Source organism: Bos mutus, chromosome 17, assembly GCF_027580195.1.
Source record: "Bos mutus isolate GX-2022 chromosome 17, NWIPB_WYAK_1.1, whole genome shotgun sequence".
Lineage (NCBI taxonomy): Eukaryota > Metazoa > Chordata > Mammalia > Artiodactyla > Bovidae > Bos > Bos mutus.
Window position 1 is genome coordinate 14,634,280 of NC_091633.1, and position 21,892 is coordinate 14,656,171.

The following is a 21,892-nucleotide window of genomic DNA, read 5'->3' on the forward strand; positions in this document are numbered from 1 at the left end:
ACCAGGGAAGCCTGGGGGCTGGGGTGCATGTAATCTCTTTTCCTTCCCATTAATTTGCTGTTAACCTTAAATGGCTAATAACAAAGTCTTAATTTTTTTAAAGTTACAACAGCAGTTGCCCTTGACGGGGTAGTAACTTGAACGGGGCATGAGAGGGTTTCTGGGGGCTGGAAAGGTTTCATTCTTGACCCAGCAGCAGGTTACACAGCTGTGGAAAGTTTGTGGAACTGTATGCTCATGCGTGATGCACTTTTCTATAGGTGACCGTGCAATAAGACATTTGAGAAGCTCAGTAATGCTACATGTCGGGGATCTATCCTGAAAGAATAAATCCAACAGGTACAGTGAGATGAGTTTTTAAGTGTGTTCACTGTGTATTCTCCACAACAGCTTAACAACTGGACTCAATCTCAGTGCCCCCCAAAAGCAGGTCAGTTAAGTATTCTATGGTGTGCGTGTGCGTGCTCAGTTGTGTCTGACTCTTTGCAACCTTTTGGACTGTAGCCCACCAGGCTCCTCTTGTCCATGGGATTTTTTCAGGCAAGAATATGGGAGTGGGTTGCCGCTTCCTCCTCCGGGGGATCTTCCCAACCCAGGGATCGAACTCGTGTCTCCTGTGTCTTCTGCACTGCAGGTTAGTTCTTTACAGAGCCATCCGGGAAGCCCCCACCTTATGGTGTGTTTAGCCAATTAAACAATAAAAAAGGACGCTGAGAATTCCCTGGTGGTCCAGTGATTAAGACTCCGCACTTCCACTGCAGGGGGCGAAGGTTCGATCTCTGCTCGGGGGACTGAGATCTCACATGCTGGGCGGGCAGCGCAGCCGAAAAAAAAGATTTTAAAAAGGATGCTGACTTTAAAAGGGACAGCTGTGTATTTAACAGGAACATACATTCTAACATAATGTTGTCTAAAACAACCTGCTACAAAGACAGCAAGACTCCATTTTGGGGGGAACATCTAAATATACATAAATGCATGCAAGTAATAGAAGTCAACTTGTTTTCCCAAAATAATAATAGCAATTATCTCTCAACACTGGGCTTAAAGACTCTTCTTGTTTGTTTTGCTTCCACTCATCTATATTTTCCAAATCTTCCATAATATACAATGTATACTTATTAGTCATATAAGGATTTAAGCAGGTCCCATATGGGACAGCTGAGGAATCTCAAAAATAGTGTTAATGGTGAATCATTCACTGGCAAGTACACATCCTGGGCACACATGTACTATTTAATCCTTTTCGTGACCCTGTGACTGACCGACAATTTCCACTTTATAGACAAGAAATGGAGGTCCTGAGGGGGTCGGGAATTTGCTCAAGGTCACTAAACTTAGAAAGCAGCAGCCCCAGGATATGAACATAGTTTGTCTGACAGAACATGTGTGATTCAGTCTGCTTGTTTTGTTTGTAGCTGACACCCCACACTGCCTCCCTTTGGGTGATCGGATTGTGTGTGTGTGTGCTCAGTCGCTCAGCTGTGTCTGACTCTTTGGGACCCCATGGACTGCAGCCCACCAGGCTCTTCTGTCTATGGGATTTCCCAGGCAAGAATACTGGAGTGGTTTGCCATTTCCCACTCCAGGAGATCTTCCCAACACAGGGATCGAACCCACATCTCTTGCGTCCCCTGCATCGGCAGGCAGACTCTTTATCACGGTGCCACCTGGGAAGCCCGGGTGATCAGAGTTTACTGGCCAATTAGAGTCCCCACAGATCAAAAAAAAAAAAAAAAGGAATACACTGATGCAGTTTGCAGCAACAGGGATGGACCTAGAGATTAGCATTCTGAATCAAATAAATCAGACCAAGAAAGTCTCTTATGACAGTGCTCATGTGTGAAATCTTAAAAAACGATACAAATGAATTTACAAAGCATAAGTGGACTTTCAGAAATAGAAAACAAATTTATGGTTAACCAAAGGGGCAAAAGGGAGGGAAGAAGAAATTAGGAGCTTGGAATTAACATAAACACACCACTGTATATGAAATAGACCAACAACAAGGTCCTATTGTATAGCACAGGGAACTATACTCAGTATCTTGTAATAACCCATAATGGAAACGCATCTAAAAGAGAATATACGTAACTAAATCACTTTGCTGTACACCTGAAATTAATACAACACTATAAATCAATTATATTTCAATAGAAAATTCAAAAATACACTGATGTGTTGCAAAATAATGATCAGAAATTATAGCCAAACACATGCTGCTAAACCATCTCCAAGAAAGATGAGTTCCCTTGAAGACACTGTGCTAAGTGAGAGACGCTGATCACAAAGCCCACGCCTGGCAGAATCCTCTTTACACAAAACGCCTAGAGAGGCAAAGCCACAGACACAGAAAGTAGACCAGTGGTTGCCTGGGGCTGAGGAAGGAGAGAAGGAATCACTGATAATAGCAAAGGAGTTTCTTCAGAGGGGGTTGACAAGGTTCTAGAATGAGATTGTTACTCAACCCTTTGATTATACTAAAAGCTGCTGCTGCTGCTGCTAAGTCGCTTCAGTCATGTTCGACTCTGTGTGATCCCATAGATGGCAGCCCACCAGGCTCCCCCGTCCCTGGGATTCTCCAGGCAAGAACACTGGAGTGGATTGCCATTTCCTTCTCCAGTGCATGAAAGTGAAAAGTGAAAGTGAAGTCGCTCAGTCGTGTCCGACTCCCAGCGATCCCATGGACTGCAGCCTACCAGGCTCCTCCGTCCATGGGATTTTCCAGGCAAGAGTACTGGGGTGGGGTGCCACTGCCTTCTCCGACACTAAAAGTTGAGCACACTGTAAAGGCGTGAGATGCAGGAGGTGAGTGACGGCTCAGTAAAGACGCTGAAAAGTAAGTTAGGCCGCCCCTGGTGGGCCAGGGGTAAAGAATCTGCCTGCCAACTCGGGATGCGGGTTTAATCCCGGGTCCTGGACGATTCCAAATGCCAAAGGGCAACGCAGCCCCTGAGCCGCAGCTGCTGAGCCCCCGTGTGCCGCAGCTGCTGAAGCCTGCACGCCTAGAGCCTGTGTTCTGCAACAAGGGAACTGCAATGAGAAGCCCACGCACAGCAACCAGAGTAGCCCCTGCTCGACACAACTAAAGAAAGCCCGCAGGGCACAGCAACAAAGACCCAGTACAGACAAAAATAAATAAATAAAATGTTTTTAAAAAGTTAGTGCACCATCATGACAACAACCATAGCTGTTAATTAACAAGAGGCATTCATCAAGCTGTGTCCTGGGCACAGCGCCCGACTCTATTCTTGACGAGCCTTGGCTCACATAAGCCTCAATCAATCCTACCAGGCAGGCACAGCTTTTCCCCCAACCTAGAGATGGGAACACTGAGACCTGTCCCAGGCCACACAGACAGGAACGGTGAATAAACTATAAACCACCGTAGGCCAGGTTTCTCTAATGAAGAGTTTTCAGCTGATGCCATCCAAAAGGCAAGCACACGTGTGCACCACACACCTTTCTGCCCTGCTGCACTGAAAGCAGAGGAATCAGGAGGAAAACTCCTGCAGCTCGGGTTCCCTTTTTGGCACCCAAACCTTCAGAGCCAAGAACTCAGTCCTTAACAAAGTTCTATGTGCCCTCATCACCAGCCTCCCAGGTTGATCCTGTCACACAGGGTCCCCCATACACATGTGCCCATGTCACACCCTGGAAGGCCCTGTCTGTCCTTCCCTCAAGGGTTCTCATGATCCCTTGATCTCATGATCCCTCTCAAAGTTTCCCTGCTCCTCACTCTGAGCCCTCTCTGTTTCCCCCACCCCCACTGTGAGGTCACAGTTGCCATGGGAACGAGAGGCAGAGACACCTCGGTGCCTGGCATCTGGACCTGGTTATTTGGGGTTTTAGATTTCAACCTGAGGGAAATGCACACCCTTCCATGGGACTGGTGGGAGTTTAATCTGCCTCATCCAGGGCTGGCAGGGTTGCGGGGGACGGGGTGGGGGCTGACCTGTCGCTTTTGTATCAAAAGTTTAAAAGGAAAAGTATACATCTGCAGGGCCCAATACAGAGCCACCAGCCACAAGTAGCTATGAAGATGGGCTGATGTGTGAAAAAACATACCAGCTTTCAAAGACTTATTACAAAACACGTGACAACTGTCTTAATACCTTTTCTACTAATTATATTTGAAATATTTTAGTTAGGTTAAATACATCATTAAAATTAACTTCAGTTGTTTATTTTTTTTAATGTGGCTACTAGAAAATCTAGAATTATGTTCCATCTATAGTTCACTGAAAATTTAGAATTATTCTACCTCACATTATATTTGTGCTGAACAGTGCCTGGTATTTGTGCTCTGAACCAGCAACTTGTTCCTAGGAATGAATCCTAAAGAACAGAGACAAATATACAAAGATAAATACATAAGAGTAATCACCATTGCCTATTTTGAACAGTAAAAAAAAAAAAAAAAAAAAAAAAAAAAAAAAAAAAAAGAATTGGGTAAATGCTGGGCCACAGAAAACTGGTTAAATAAATGCTGAAAATTGTTTTAGTATTGTGGGACACAAAAATGCTCATGGAATATCATTCTATGGGAAAACCAACAGGCAACAAAGATCTTATTTACATGAAAGATCTCATTAACACATTGATATACAAGTGTGTACAAAAGAAAAATTAGGAAAAGGCTACAACAAAACAGTAGATTGTTTCCAGATGGTAGCATGACAGGATATTTGTCTCCTCTAGCTCCTTATTTTGCTTAAGTAAGTAAGTGTTAGTCGCTCAGTCATGCCCGACTCTTTGTGACACCATGGACTGTAGCCCATCAGGCTCCTCTGTCCCTGAGATTTTCCAGGCAAGGATCCTGGAGTGGGTTGCCATTTCCTTCTCCAGGGGATCTTCCCAATCCAGGGATCGAACCCAGGACTCCTGCACTTCAGGCAGATTCTTTACCTGCTGAGCTACGTATCTATCGTTTAAGTTTCCTGCAATTAATAGGGATAACTTGTGTAATCTTATTTAAATTTTTTTCCTTCTATGGCTATAATGAAAATAAAATAGAGAATATCAAGCACTGGTGATACCATGGAGAAAGTGGATCCCTCAGACGTTGCAGATGGGAGTGGAAAATGATCCAGCAACTATGGAAAACAGTCTGGTGATTCCTCTTCTAACTAAACATAGATTTACACCGAATCCAGAAATTCTGCTCCTAAGCATGTACCCAGGATAAACAAAAATGTACATCCACACAGAAACCTGTAAACAAATGCTCACAGCAGCCCTATGCACAACAGCCAAAACGTAGGAACAACCCAGATGTCCTTCAACAGGTGAATGGATTAAAAAAACAGCTCATACAGCTCAATATAAAAAAGAAACAACAAAACTCAAAGAGTGGGCAGAAGATCTAAACAGACACTTCTGCAAAGACAACATACAGATGGCCAAATAAGCCCATGAAAAGATGCTCAACATCGCTAATTATCAGAGAAATGCAAATCAAAACTACAGTGAGGTTATTGCCTCATACCAGTCAGAATGGCCATCATCAGAAAGTCTACAAACAATAAATGCTGGAGAGGGTGTGGAGAAAATAGAACCTGCTTACAGTGCTGGTGGGAATGTAAGTTGGTGCACCTACTATAGAGAACAGTATGGGGTTCCTTAAAAATCTAAAAACAGAACTACCATATGATCCAGCAAGGCCACCCCTGGGCATATTTCTGAAGAAAACCATATACACGCACTCCAGTGTTCATTGCAGCACTATTTACAATAGCCTAGACATGGAAGCAACCTAAATGTCCACCGCCAGAGGAATGGATAAAAAAGATGGGCACATACAATGGAATATTCATCAATCATAAAAAAGAACGAAATAATGTCATTTACTGTAACAAGGATGCACCTTCATACTAAGTGAAATCAGAAAGAGAAAGACAAATACCATAGGTATCACTTACATGTGGAATTCTAAAAAAAAAAAATGATACAAATGAATTTATTTACAAAACAGAAACAGACTTGCAGATATCAAAAACAAAGATATGGTTACCAAAAGGGAAAGGTGGAGGGGAGGGATAAACTAGGAGCTAGGAACAAAGATAATACACACCATTATATATAAAATAATCATCAAGGGCCTACTATATAGGTCCTATACCCAGTGGATAGCACAGAGAACTACCCAATATTCTATAATATCCTATATGGGAGAAGAATCTGAAAAAGAACGTACATGGATAACTGAATCACGCTGCTGCATACCTGAAACTAACATGACGTTGTAAATCAACCATACTCTAATATAATAAAACTTAAATTAAAAGTACTAGGGATGATAGTATATAATAAATATAATTAACACTGCTGTATGTTATACATGAAAGTTATTGAGAGTAAATCTTAAGAGTTCTCATCACAAGAAAATTTTTTTGTTTCTTCTTTAATTGAATCTATATGAAATGATGGCTGTTCACTAAGCTTATTATGATAATCACTTCATGATCTATGTAAACCAAATCTTTATGCTGTACACCTTAAACTTATGTAGTGCTGTATATCAACTATATGTCAATAAAACTGAAGGAGGAAAAAGGCCAGGAACACAAATCTTTTCTTTCCTCCCATAGTCAGTTTGTTTGTTTACTAAAAAAAAAAACTACATATTTAAGGAAACAAAGAATATTTGATTAAAATTGATTTAATAAATGTGTGCTCTATCCATACAGTGGACTATTATTCAGACATAAAAAAGGATGAACTACTGATGCCAGCTACAACGTGGATGAACCCTGAACACATTCTGCTGAAGGAAAGGAACCAGACCCAAAAGGCCACAGGTGTGTGATTCCATTTATCTGCAAAGGCCAGAGTAGGCAAACCTACAGACACAGACTGGATGGGTGCCTGCCAGGGGCAGGGGGGCAGTGAGGAGTGGCTATGGACATGGGGTCTCTGCCTGGCCCTGGCCCCGCCGCTCAGCCTGCCCCTGCTATGCTAGGAGGGGTTGTGCTCACTGGGGGAAGGAGAATCGCATAGATCAGGAGGTCAGAGACAACACTCAGGAAGGAGGGCAGGTGGAGACTAGGAGCAGAGAAGCCAGCCCCAAATTCCCTGCAGGGTCCAGCCTCCCCTACATGACTCGGGAGGAAATGGGAGACCTGCATTCACCCACGTCCACTATGGGGTGGTCAGGACTGTTCGAGCCTGGTGGCAGGCATACAAAATACCACTTGCTCCTTCCTTCCAGAATCTGTGCTGGTCTCAAGGGAGTGGGGGCCTGACAGACATCCCCTGGGGTACAGCTGTGTCTGCTTCATCCCCTGATGGGTGCCCCCATCACTCTGAGAGACATGTACTGAGTGCCTCTGATTTGCTGGGCACCTGCCAGATGCCAAGGACGCAGACACAAAAGGCAGAGCCCTCACCTCGCTGTGATCCAGGACCCTAAGAGGGGCATCTGCTGGCCAAGGAGCATCAAGTGGGGCTGCTAGTCCACAGGGATGGGCTGGGAGGTGATGCCATTGGGATCCCAGAGGCTGAGGGCCTGGTGCAGGAGGCAGGGCTGGTGGAGGCAGAATGGGAGGAACTCAAGGAGCCCCAAGCCCTTGAGCATGGGCGAAGGCAGACTAAGAACAGAGGTGCTGGGTGTGGGGGGCGGGCACATACAACAGACGACGGCAATCAGACCTTACTCTGAGTTTCCAGAGGATGCTAAGCCACAAAACAAGAGCCCAGGCACCTGGCAACCGAATGGACGGTGATGCAGATGATGGAGCTGCGTACCTGCTGAGAGGCCCGCAGGTGTAGTGCTCCTGGCAGGGAAGGGAGCTCAAGACACAGCTGGGAGAAGCAGGGGTGACTGAGAGCATGCTGGCTCCTTTTTCAGGGGGCGCCCTCGAGCTACCCTGCCCCTTCATGTCCCCTCAGCAGTGCCAGCCTGGATGCAGGTGCCAGGATGCCAAGTGGCATCACCGGGAAGGTCTTGGTGCCTCTCAGGGCCTGCTGAATCCTGACAGACTGACCAGGACTCAACCCCTGGCATCAGCTGAAGTCCTAAAACACAGAGGTGTGCCTGACCGGACAGAAAGGGGAGCTAAACCCACTGCTGCCAAGAGCTGCCGGTTCCACCCCAGCTTCACGTCCTAAGAAACCGCCTCCCGAGACTGTAACTTCCTCCTCCGTATGAAGATAATAATAGCACCGCCCATAAGAGGCTGTTCATACCATGAAAAACAATCAGACCCCATACACAATATGCATAATCGTCAAAACGTGGGAACCCCAACATCCATCCACCGGTAGATGGATGAGCAAAATGAGGCATCTCCACCTGATGGCATATTACTCCACCACAAGACCAGCGAAGTACTGACACTTGCTACAGCCTGGATGAACCTTGAAAGCGTGACGTTAAGTGAGAGAAGCCAGACACGCAAGGCCACTACTGCATGCTCCCTTTTATATGAATCACCCAAAGCAAGCAGATCCATAGAGACAGAAAGTAGGTTAGTGGTTGCCAGGGGCTGCCAGTTAGTTGGGAGATTAGAGTGTTTGCTGATGGGCATGAAGTTTCTTTTGGGGGTGACGAAGATGGTTGGGAAATACAGAAGTGGTGGCGGCACATCACTGTGAAAGGGCTTAATGCCACTGAATTGTATGCTTTAAAATGGTTAAGATGGGGGAATTCCCTGGCGGTCCAGTGGTTTGGACTTTGTGCTTCTACTGCTGGGGGCCAGGGTTCAATTCCTGGTTGGGCAACTAAGAGCCTGCAGCCTGCATGCTGCAGCCAAAATAAATAAACAAACACAAAATTTAAAAAAATTTTAATAGTTTAAGAGAATTCCTTGGTGCTGGGGAACTAAGATCCCACATGCCACAGGGCACGGCCAAAAAGAAATAATATAAATAAAATTAAATGGTTAAGATAATAAATTTCATATTATATGAATTTTGCCCCAATTGTAAAAGAAACTGTGTTACACGCTCAGCACTGCACCAGGTAGGAGAGGCATGAGACCCTGGAGTTGCCACGGTTGTTATTACTGTGCCCCCAAAGCACTCATCTCGTGGTACCTACTCAGCTCTTCAGCTGCCTCCAGGCTCCCAGGGAAGAGGGAACGTGCTGTGAGCCGCCTGGGGCTACAGCCAAAGCAATGACTAAGCCAGGGCCTAGGGAGGGAGAGTGAGGGACTGGCCTTCACAGCCTGGAAGGGACCCGCTCTCACACGCCTGGTGCACACAAGATGCTGCGTGGTGTGAGGCGCCCTGCTTCTGTCCTCCACCTGCCAGCCACGCGGAAGCCACGTGCTGGGGTTACAAACCACACCTCGCTGCTGGGAAAAAAAAAAAAAGCACCTGGGAGCACATGGCCTGGAGAAGGAAGTTTTCAGCCTCCATTCAATTCTGCACAGCTGAAGCAGCCACAAGAAGACTGACTGCTGGCCTTCCTCCAGCACCTTTAAATCCTTTCTACACAAACTTCAACCCACTTTGTAAACGCAAGAGCTGAGGAGTTCCCAGGAAAAGGTTGCCCCAGCCCTGAACCAGCGTGCAAGATGGCATTTATTTTAGGTACTGAAGGTCTTGTTAGATATTTGGGGTTGTATTTTTTGTTTTCCTGCACAGAAAGAATCCTCCAAATCTCAGAACTGGAGGGGATGCTGGGAGAGAGTAAAGTGACATGAGTTTAGAAAACATTCTCCTCCCAGGAGAGACGAGACAATTCTCAAAATCACACAGACCATGCCCTGCTCATCCATCCTCATCTTCCCACGGCTAGGGTCTGGCCTTTCCCGTTCGCCTTACAGCAGCAATCGTAACTGCTGTGTGTCAGCATTTACGCAGAGGCAGGACCTAAGCCAAATGCTTGACACACATTATCTTATTTAATCCTCAACACAATGTCTGTCTCTCATGATTATCACACCCATTTTACAGATAAGGAAACTGAGAGGTTAAGTCACTCCCCAAGGTCACAGAGACATGAGTGGCAGAACTGGGATTTGAACCAGGGTCTGTGACTCCAGAATCTGCTCTCATGACCATTTGTGGTGCTGTCTGCCAAAATGAAGACATGACTAGGACAACAAACACATTATCACTTACCTCACTGAAGACAGAAAGATGTCTCCATTGTAATAAAAAGACTAGGGCTTCCCTGGTGGCTCAGTGGTAAAGAATCCTCCCACCAAAGCAGGAGAGGCGGTTCAATCCCTGATCCAGGAAGATCCCACATGCCGTGGAGCAACTAAGCCCATGTGCTATAATTACTTAGCCTGTGCTCTCGAGCTGGGAGCCATTACTGAAGCTCGAGAGCCTACAGTCTGTGCTCTGCAACAAGAGAAGCCACCACAATGAGAAGCCTGTGAGCCACAACTAGAGACTAGGGCCCACTTGCTGCAACTGGAGAGAGGCCCACACAGCCAGCCAAGATCCAGCACAGACAAAAATGAATAAATAAAAATTATATTTTTAAAAAAGGCTAAAGCTAAGGAAGAAAAACAACAGGGGAGATTTGGGCACCTTTCAGAGCCTATAGGGAACTGGTTTTCAGATCTTTCCAGATCTATTTTCAGTTCCAGATTTACCAAAAGTACAAGGGTTTATTATGGTAGGACATTTAAGTAAAGAATTCCAGTTCCATTAGAACTGGTCCAATGGTTAAGACTCCATGCTTCCAATGCAGGGGGCACAGGTTTGATCCTGATTGGAAAACTAAGATCCCACATGCCACAGCCAAAAAAATAAAAAAATACAAAAAAAAAAAAAAAAAGAACTCTAGTTCCTTCTACAAAGAGCTAACACAGACTCTCTATTCCATTACAAACCCATGAAGCACTGGATTAAATTAGAAAAAAATTTAAGATATCACTAAGCTGGGAAATCTTCAGGTACTAGAAGCAAGGAGGAAACTCAGTCACAGTAAGAGAGGTGGCCCAGGGATACCAGAACAATTCCAGGCTCTAACAGCTAAGTGTGAGGCTTCTAGCCCACTGAGTAGCAGCAGTGGCCTGGGGTCTGTATGAGTTAGAAGCGAGACTCCTAACAAAGGCTAGAGCACAAAAGGCTGCCTCCCCATGTAAGGTGGGACAGAAAAATGTTCCCACTGGCCCAGAGAATCAACAGGGAAGCTGACTCTGCCGAAGAGGTGGGATGGTGCAGAGGGGGAGGAGGACTCTGTGATGAATCAAAACTGTGGGCCTGCGACATGCATGAGAGAAAAATCCAAACCTCTGTAGTGAAGGAAAACCAAATTGAGGAATTAATGTAAATAGTGTTTCCAGACCAGTGAAAACCCTAATAAGGTATCCAGAACAACAGATGCAAAGCACTGTGAGAGCCACTTCTATAGCCCTGAGCACAGGGTACTCTCATCAGGGAGGCACTTCAGCTAAGCTCATCTCTTTGGCCTTGGCATGAATATGGAGATGAAGGTACACAGAAAGATATGAAAACCAGGGGCAGACAGCCCAAAGATGAGCTCAGGCTCAAAAACCAAACTACGCAAGCAAACGATCAGCATTTAGGAGAATCAGCAGACACAAATAATAAATGGAATGGAACTCCAAGAAGATGAGACAGCAGAAACTATAAATTATTTCAAATAATGTGAGAACAGTGCTCTATGACAAAAGTGGTGACTCTGAAAACCATACAGAACTTACAAAATAGTTTTTTAAATTCCATAGACTTAAAAAAAAAAAAAAAAGCTAAGGCAGCAAAGTTGTAATAAATAAAGAGTGAATTAGTGAATTAGAAGACAGACTTAAGTACACAGCTTAAACAGCACAGAGAAACAAAAAGCTATGGAATATGAAAGAAAGGTAAAGAGGCATTCAGGACAGAATGACAGGGTTCATCACCTTTCTAAAGGAATTATTGAGGAAGAAGATAAGGAGAAAGGGGAGAGAGAATATTTTCATGATGGAAGACATGAGTTGCTTTTAAATAATATAGCATAAACCATTCCCCAGCAGAATAAATTAAATTCACACCTAGACAAAAGCATAGTATATTAAAAAAAAAAAAAACCAACAAAGAAAAAAAACTCCCACAACAGATATTTTTAAAACACAGAGGAAAAAACAGATTTCCACAAAGGAATATCAGTCAGACAAAAGAGTTGACTTTTCAACAACAGAAAGAGACCAAAAATTTCAGTCCTGAGAGAAAACATGTAGCAATCTCAAATTTTATACCTAGCCAAATGACCATTCCTATGAAACGAAAGGAAATGTTAGTCTCTCAGTTGTGTCTGACTCTTTGCAACCCCATGGACTGTAGTAGTCTGCCAGGCTCCTCTGTGCATGGGATTCTCCAGGCAAGAATACTGGAGAGGGTTGCCATTCTCTTCTCCAGGGGATCTTCCTGAGATCAGGGATTGAACCTGGGTCTCCTGCATTGCAGGCAAATTCTTTACTGTCCGAGTCACCAGGGAAGCCCCATGGGCTAGCAAAAAAAAAAAAAAAAAAAGACATTTTCAGACAAAGCTGACAACTCAGAGACTGACTGCAAACTCTATGGAAAGGTGTGTTACAAAGGAAGAAAACTGAATCTGTAAGGAAGAATGGTTGCAAGAATTAGTAGAGACTGCGTAAAACAACAGGTTTTAAAAATAAAGAAAAAAAACTACAGAGTGATGCAAATTCAAGCATGCTAAGGTCCCTGAAATTAAAAGATGCTTACTCCTTGGAAGGGAAAGTTATGACCAACCTAGACAGCATATTGAAAAGCAGAGACATTACTTTGTCAACAAAGTTCCGTCTAGTCAGTGGTTTCTAGTCAAGGCTATGGTTTTTCCAGTAGTCACATACAGATGTGAGAGTTGGACTCTCACTCTCACATCTTCAGCTGAGCACTGAAGAATTGATGCTTTTGAACTGTGGTGTTGGAGAAGACTCTTGAGAGTCCCTTGGACTGCAAGGAGATCCATCCTAAAGGAGACCAGTCCATCCTAAAGGAGACCAGTCCTGGGTTTTTATTGGAAGGACTTATGTTGAAGCTGAAACTCCAATACTTTGGCCACCTGATGCAGAGAGCTGACTCATTTGAAAAGACCCTGATGCTAGGGAAGATTGAGGGCAGGAGGAGAAGGGGACGACAGAGGATGAGATGGTTGAATGGCATCACTGACTCAATGGACATGGGTTTGGGTGGACTCTGGGAGTTGGACAGGGAGGCCTGGTGTGCTGTGGTTCATGGGGTCCCAAAGAGTTGGACACGACTGAGCAACTGAACTGAAGTGAAGGTCCCTGATCATCAGCACAAGGGCAAGATAATGACTAACTTGAGGCATGTCAAAGATGGCAGACATGTCAAAGATGATATGAACTTCTGAAGGAAGTTACAGAATACCTTTAAAAGGGTTATATGTGGCCAGCTTCTGAAAGGTTTACAAAAATCAAAATAATTCATACCTGCCAACAACTACTGAACACAGATGGTGTGTGCAGAGCTTTACTCAAATTCTTACTTAATCCTCACAGCAGGCTTAGGACACATTTCCATTTTACAGATGAGGAGACTGAGACTCAGGGAGGCAAGTTTTCTTGCTTAGACAGTTAAGAAGTAGTGCCGTGATTCAAACCCACACCTATCTGCTGGTAAAGGCAAACGTGGTGGGAGGCTAGTCTCTGCCCACAGGGGACTCTGGCTGAGGTCTCAGAGACACAGGAGAGGACAAGATAAGGGAAACCCTGAGAGCTACCAGGTGGGCGAGGTCTGTGAAGTGCTGGGTGCTCACCCGGGGTTCTTAGATCACTGGGACCCTGGTATTGGTACTCAGGAGGTGGAAGGGATCCCCCCGCCCTTCTCTTTCCATTGCTGTATGACTCAGTCACACCAACCCTGCTGATGTCTCCTGCCTGGCCACCAGCCCTCCGTCCCAGAAGTACCTGAGCCCTGAAACTGTGCTCTCTCACCTCCCAGGGAGCTGTGCAGAGAACTGCAGGCCCACTTCTGACAGCCTACCGGTCCACAAAGGTCACAGGGCTGGGACAACAAAGGGCCTTTTTGTCCTGGCCCTTAAGGTGACTGCCACCACCAGCGGAAATCACCCACTTGACCTTCTGGTTTTATGAATTAATAATAAAGCTGGCGCCGGCGACAGGATGGCTGGCAGGACCTGGGTGCCAGGTTCCTTTCCGTCACCTTGCCTGGCCTCTCCAGCCTGGGAAAAGGAGGCCTTACCTTATCTCCCCAAAGCAGTGGGTATCCCAGAGCCAAAAACACTGTGTTCCCTGGGCTTGAGATAATAGATACTAAAGTGCTTTGCAAAAGCAGCAGCATCTTATCAACACATGAGGCATTTTGTCTGTAGGATTGGGCCGTATGGCATATCTGATCAGTGATTAAGTTCCACGCTGCCTTCTGGGGACCATTAACTCACAAAAAAATTATCCTGCCAGCGTGGGGGTGGGGGAAGCGAGAAGGAAAGATGCATAAGGGATGTAATTACTACTAGTCCGTGGAGCTGGGAAGTGCTGGAGTAGATCACCAGCTGCTCTCACGCAGAGAAAACACAACTATTTCTTCTGAAACCGGTTTGAGTCTCACAGTCAGACCTGTGAGGTCTGACTCCACAGGATTTGGAGAAGGGCCTCCTCTTTCTTAGCCCTTTCTACACCCCTCACAGTGCCCACCACCAAGCTTGCCCTCCCTGGAGGATAGGTAGCCTACAGTTCTAGAACTTTCCAAATCACCCAGAGCTAATCCTATCCATCTCGAGGTCCCATTTTCCCCTTGCCAACTTAGTAAACAAGTGTGTAGAACACTATTGACAAGGTTGTGGTGAGGGGCACAGTTCCCTGGTAGTCCAGTGGATAAGACTCTGCACTTCAAGTGCAGGGGGCCCCAAGTTCAATCCTTGGTCAGGCAACTAGATCACATGTGCCTCAGCTAAGAGTTTGCATGCCACAACTAAGACCTGGAACAGCCAAATAAGCAATATCTAAAAACAAAATAAAACCAAACAAGGTCACGGGTCAGCAGTGTCACGTCTCCCAGATAAGACAGACTCAGGGACCCTCACACTGTCTACATTATGTCACGTGGGACAGGCAGTTTCTCCTTACCCCCCCAAAAAAAAGTCTGGTTTTGGATTTGGGTTCTACACACAGCATCTAAGTCATCTTTTGTAGACTGTGTTTTCCTTTTTTATAGAAGTATAACTGATTCATAGTATCAAGATCATGTTAGTTTCAGGTGTATAGCACAGCAGTTCAGTTACACACATGCATGGAAGTAACCTTGAGCCATCAGCTGCACGTCTGAGCCTCAGTGTCCTCATCTGTAAACAGGTAACAAAAGTCCCACTGGGCTCTTAGGATGGGAGGATGATCGATGGAAAGGGCCCCAGAAGGAGCAGCTATGACCTCAGCCACAGTCCAAGACCATCTGGTCAACTGCTGCATCTTTAAAGGTGTGGAACTGATGGCGTGGACAGCATGTCTCAGAACTACCACATGGGGCAGACCCCACGATCACCTTGCCCTGCTCTGCAGCTGCCACGGACACAGAACGAGCGGGCCAGCTGCACAGAGCAGGCCAGAGCAGGGGTGCTTGTGGGTGCCCAGGAATCAGTTCCCTTGTACCCAGCCCTCTCCTGCATGTTTCCACACTGTGAGCACCCAGAGGTAGGCAGAGATCCGGACACCCCTGCCTGACCAAGGGAGAGGAGGTTACTGAGGGCTGGGGCCTCTCGGCCCTCCCTTCTGTGGTAGAGACCACTGCACCCAGGGCCCCTGAGAGCTCAGACGTCGGCGACCAGTCCTCCTACACATGTCTGTTCCTCCCTCAGCAGGAAGCCACCCTTTTTCATTTTTCTAAAAAAAATTTAGTGCTCACTTTATCTTCACTTTTCTTTTGGGGTCTTATTTACATACAGTAGACTGCACTGTCACCGTTTTAAGAATCTCATGAAAGCTGAGGGTCCATGTCTCCCAGGGCCCCCAGGACACAATTCTGCACCCTATTTTATGGGGGTTCAGAGACTCCTCAAGGATCCCAAGTTAAAACCACAGTCTAGGACTTCCCTGGTGGCTCAGTGCTAAAGAAACCACCTGCCAATGCAGCAGACACAGGTTCTATCCTTGGTCCAGGAAGATCCTACATGCTGCGAAGCAAATAAGCTTGTGTGCCACGACTACTGAACCTGTGCTCTAGAGCTTGGAAGCCGAAACGCTGAAGCCTCAGTGCCCTAGGGCCCATGCTCTGCAACGAGAGAAGCCGCCACAGTGAGAAGCCTACACATTACGAGTAAAGAAACGCCCACACAGCAACGAGGACCCAGCCCAGCCAAAAATAAATGAAATAAATACATTATTTTTTTTTCTTAATGAAAACAAACTATAATCTACCCCAGAGAAAATGGAAAGGGAGCTGGGTGGGTCTTGTCTGGCCATTTAGCTTCACAAGCCTTGATGACCACAGGAAGAACACAGTGGTACCTGCTGGCCTGCCCTTACCCTCAAGGCCCCTTCAGGAGGGCAGAGGAGGCGCCTGTTGCATGGGAGAAGGTGGTGAAGGGGCTGAGGCCACGGTCTGGGGCTTCTTGAAGGCTTTATAACCCAGGAGTATCGCCCAGCAGGGAGATTCTGGTGGAAAACGTACTGTGTCACCCCTAGAAGCCTGCCCAGGCCGCACAGGACTCCCTCATCTCTGGTTCCCTCCCCAAAGGATGAAGTCTGGGGGTCAGACCAGAAACTGCATCCTGCCTCTGCTTCTTAGTGGCCTGTGGCCCTGGTCTGTCATGTCTTCTCCTCAGCCTCGACTTGCCCATCTACGGAACAGGGAGGCCACAGCATCCCCGGGAGGATTCTGTGAGCCGCTGGGAACATCCCAGCTCAGCCCGGCGTCTGGCAGATGACGGGCGCCTGATAAACACTAGCTCCAATCATCATGAGGTCTGAGCTCCCGATCTGTGAGATTGTTTTTTCTTCTTCCTTCTGGCAGCTTCTTGGCATCTATATAGACATGCCTGTGGAGCTGTTTTGGAGCCTGAAGGAAAAAAAAACAGACCCTTCCACCTTTCCCAGAATCCCACTCTTATTGTTTCCTTTCCAATTCCAGGAGCAGACATCGGGCGGGGGGACGGGAAGCAGGGCCACCTCCACGCCAGCTCCAGGTGGTGACGGGGGACACGCTTCAGTGAGTGTCTCCTAAGGAGCTTTTCCTCCCGTCCAGGGCCCATGTCACACCCCAGGACACACACGCTGGGCTTGACTCCACACCTGCCATGGAGAAAGGCAAGCTCACCACTCAGACACACAATGAGGATGCCTTTGCTGGGGTTTTTAATAGGAATGTTAACCATCTAGGTAGTTGGCTTTGCTGGCACAGCAAAGATGTTTGGGAATACTTGCTTGTGTTTTAAATTGATCGACAAGGCTCTCAGAGGAAAGGAGAGGTGGGTGTGCAGACCTGAGGATGCCCTCTGTGGGCGAGCTTGCACTCAGGCCTATTTTTGGTGGGGCTGGCATGGCCCGGGCCGGCTGCTGGGGTGGTGCTAGATTTTATACCGGACACACGCTCCTGGGCAATACTGCTCGGGTTATAAAGTCCCCAGGGCCTTCACCCCCTCAACGTGAACCTCTTGTGTTCCCAGTGAGTACAAAGGTGAACAAGACACATCCTCCTCACTCTCGAGGAGCTCCAAGTTTCGAGGGGGTGGCAGGTGACAAAGCTGACAATTACAACAGGCTGTGATGCTATTATGGGAGGCAACGCAGGAGCTGCCGGAGTGCTGGGGACTGGCATTTAACACACCAAGGTTGGAAGGAGGGTAGCCAGGGAAGGCTCTCTGGGAGGAAACAATAGCTAAGCTGAGCTCTGAACCAAGAACATGAGTTTCATGAAGAGATGAGAAGAGGAGCCATGCTCCATCTTCTCCTGGGTGATGGTTACTGCCACATGCAAATGCCGAATTACCTGAAATGGAAAGAGTGCTCCGGGGCACGGGGAACAGATTGTGCAAAGGCCTGGAGGTGAGAAAAACGTATGGCAGGCTGTTCCTACCCTTTCTGGGTTCCTAGAAATCTGCAAGGTGATGACACACAGTAAAAGCACAGTAGTGGCAGGACAGTGAACCCCGGGGGTGCTGGGATCCCCTACTCCTCTGCTTATGCACTGTGGGATGGCAGGCAAGTTGCTTGAGTCCTCTGAGCCTCGGTTTCCTCTTCTGAATTGGCCACAGTACCACCTTCCCTGAACGATTACTATGAGGATTCCTTGAGGGTGCGTGCAAAGGGATCAGGCTGATTCTTCCAATTAGGGACCATCTTGGTGCTCAGAGAGGCAGGGGGAACCTAGAAACCCCGTGGGAACCGCCTGTCCTCTGGCTGCCCTGGTCTGAGGCTCTGCTAACTTTCTCAGAGATGCTTCCCAAGGGTTCTGACGGGAACACTCCACCCAGCCTGCAGGATCCTGGGAGCTGATGTCCCCACACCAAGTCAGGTATTGCCACACATACATACATCATCTGGTTCAATCTATACCTCCACCCCAGGATCCAGGTGGGTGCATTAACACTCAGAGAGGTAAAACAACTTGCTTAAGGTCACACAGCTCTGAAGAAGTGGGACCAAAACTTAACTCTTACTTGTGGCTCAGAGTGACCAGGATCTATCAATGTGTTTAAAGCAAGGCTGAGAATATTAAATAACTGTGCTTGTTCTAAATGTGTGCATAGTCGCTCAGTAGTGTCTCTCTGCGACCCCATGGACTGTAACCTGCTAGGCTCCTTTGTCCATGGAATTTCCCAGGCAAGAATACTGAAGTAGGTTGTCATGTCCTCTTCCAGGGAATCTTCCCAAACCCAAGGACTGAACCCAAGTCTCCTGAGTCTCCTGCACTGGCAGGTGGATTCTTTACCACTGCGCCACGTGACAAGCTGCTTGTTCTAAATACTTTGCATATATTCACTCATTTAATCCTTCCTAACAACTCAGAAGAAGGTATGACTTCTATTCTGACTTCACAGTGCATGAAACTGAGGCACTCAGGGCATGAATGACTTGCCCAAGTCCACATACCTAGCAAGACCCCCTAAATCAGGCTCCTGACCCAGCTTGAGCCCTACATCCGTGTCCTCATCTCAAACAAACCTCACTCATTGTCTTTACTCTGTTCCTGCCAAAGGACCTTTGCATTTGCTGCGCCCTCTGCCCCCAGTGCATTTCCCACTGGTCTTCCCACAGCTTGCTCCTTCTTATTTGGGTCTGCTCCATTATCACCTCCTCTGAGAAGCCCTCCAGGTCGACCCTAAAGAAATGTTTCCTTGCCCCATCCCAGCTCTCATGCCATTGGGTTGTACCCTCTTCCCAGAACTACGGATTGATTTGTTCATACTGTGCGTTGTGTCTCCCCTCTGCAATATCAGTCTCTCAGGTCTGAATGGGTAAAAGAGCTCAGACCGTGCCAACCCTTTTCACAGAAATAGGGGAGCTTTCCACCTATTTAAAGTTCAGATAACAGAAGGCAGGCGTTCATCCATCCCTCTAGTCTGATCTCAGAACACCCCTTCCTGGCTCTCCTCTGTCTCCCCTCTCTCTTTGGGGTGTGAAATCCGAGTTCTGAGCAGCAAGAAGGGAAGCCATATCTGGGAAAGCAACAGAGCATGGAACACTCAGCGTCTGTCATCCCTGTAGGAGGCTGGACCCAGGAAACTGACAAGATTCCCAGCATGCTCTGCAGCCCCATCACCTGTCAAACTGCACAGGCAGATGGAATTCCCCCAGACTGCAGGGCGTGGGGGCTGCCTGCGAGGCTATAGCCAGTAGAGCCCACACTTCCTGCAGAGATCCCAGCCTCAGAGAATCCTACTTCTAGGCAGCCAGCGGGCACTCAAGAAATATAACAGAAACGGGGGAAGCCCAAGAAAGTCAGGTCATGGTCCTACCTCCTCTCTCACATGAGCCTTGGGGCTGAACTAGACTTTGTAAAACTTTCTGAAGAAATAGTCACACATGATTCAAAATTAAAATGTAAAAAAGTTAACAGTGAAAGGCTCACTCCTCCATCCCTTCTACCAAATCCCCTGGTAAGTATTCATTACTCTTCCTTGATGCAAATGAAACAGTTATGAAAATATACTCTTACTTCTCTTTTAAAAAAAAAAAAGAAAGAAAGAAAGGGGTTCTATATTATGTATATGAACCACACCTTCCCCCCCCTCACAGAAGACAGCTCTATATTTGTACACAGGAAGGTGTCTGTGTATGTATGCACCTGTATACACACACACACACACACACATCTAATTAAGGGCTTTCTGTAATTTTCACCCAATTCTTCTGGAAAGAGGTATTTAGATTGGGGGTCAGGAGGGGTCATTTTTCAGCCTAGGCACAAATGGCTGGGCTGCTCCCTCCAGCTGATCAACCATGGACTCTGTCTGCATTAAACTCCAAGCAGGCACCAGGGGCCTGCTGCCTGGAAATAACATCTGCGGCTCCCGTTTTCATGACCATCTAGTCTACCAGATACTAGCAGAAATTCCATTCTAGAAAGAAACCGAGACTCAGAGGGGTAAAGTGACTAGCCCAAGGTCACACAGCCAGGAAGTGGAGCTGGCAGGGATCAAACACCATCTGCCCACTGTCAAAGCCAGTCTGCCCACTCACCTAGCCTTTCGTGGTCCTCAGTCCACACTCCGCTTCACAGCCCCGTAACAGAAGCAGGGGCCCAGAGGTCATGGCCTACGGTCAAGTTCCCAGCCCGGCAGGACTTGGGCAGTCAGGCGCTTCCGCCATCACTTCCCTGCGGTCAGCTCAGCCCGCAGCACGGCCTCCTGGTGCGCCCTGCCCGGGCGGACGCTGGGCGCGCAGCCTCTGCGGGGCCCGGGAGTCCGGGCGAGCTCGAGGAAGGTCGCCGAGCTCCCGCAAAGTGCTCCTCGGGCGCTGCCTCGCTTAATCCTCCCAGTTACTCATGGAGCGGGACCCACCTGAACCCATTTCACAGACGGGAGGCGCAGAGACCCGCGCAGCCGCCAAAGGTCACGCAGCCCGGCTCGTACCCAGCTGCCGCCGATTTCAAAACTTTCCTCCCCCGGCGCATCGCGAATCCATCGACTTTCAGGTGCGGGGCGCTCACAACAGCTGAGCGCGCCCGGGCGCTCGCTCTCCCGGGCGCCTGCTCTGCCCCCAGCGGGGGCAGCCAGGACCCTGCTCCCTCCCGGGTCTGCAGTCCCAGGCGAGGCTTCCCGGCCAACTCCGAGGGCGCCGGGGCACAGCGGCCCCGGCACTTACTCAGCATCGTCGTAGCCTGCAAAGCGGCCGGCGGGGAACCCATTTGAAGGAAGAGGAGACTGAGGCGCCCAGAGAGCCAGCTACTAGCCCAAGGTCACACAGAGCGGGGACCCAGAGCCGAGCGGCCGGCTGTGGGCTGGGAACCCCAGGGCCAGCCGGCCAGCGGTCCCCGCCCCTGTCCCCGCGCGCGCCCCCCGCGGGATACTCACAGCCGGTCTTGCCCTCCAGCTCCCGCACCTCCTCGGACGCGGAGTGGGCAGCGCCCATGGTGCCCGCGGCGGGGTGGGGTCCCGGGACGCTTGTCCGTCCCAGGCCCTGGGCTGGCGTCAGCTGCGCCGCGGCCGCACCGGCCTCGGGTCCAACACACCGGTCGGGACGCCAGGAACGGGTCTGAGCCGCGGGTTCCGCGTGGGGCGCGAGCGCAGCCTCTTATAGCGGCGGCGGGCGGAGCGCCACGGTCCTAGCGCGCGCCGGCTTCGCGCACGGCCGGGAGTGGGCAGCGCCCCGCCCCGGGCGGGGGACCCAGGTTCCTCAGTCCTTGCAGCCGCCGCCGTGCTCATCCCTTCTGCACCCGTGCCGGCCCTGGGAAGAAGCAGGTATGAGCAGAGTTGGGGTATACAGGTAGGAGGGATCAGAACGAATGGAGGTTCCACGCCCATGCCCACCCCCACCCCGGTTCCACTACA

At 48.2% G+C, this 21,892-nt stretch overlaps 1 protein-coding gene across 4 annotated transcripts in view; it reads right to left on the minus strand.

Annotated features, from left to right (window-relative positions):
- Window positions 1-21,625, minus strand: part of TESC (tescalcin) — a 65,572-nt gene extending 43,947 nt beyond the window's left edge. For all 4 annotated transcript variants that reach the window (XM_070386100.1, XM_070386101.1, XM_070386098.1 and 1 more), the window contains exon 1: window positions 21,416-21,625. In XM_070386100.1, the coding sequence (XP_070242201.1) occupies window positions 21,416-21,473 (58 nt within the window). In that variant the 5' untranslated portion in view covers window positions 21,474-21,625. The remainder of the gene's footprint in view (window positions 1-21,415) is intronic.
- Between the last annotated feature and the right edge of the window lie 267 nt (window positions 21,626-21,892).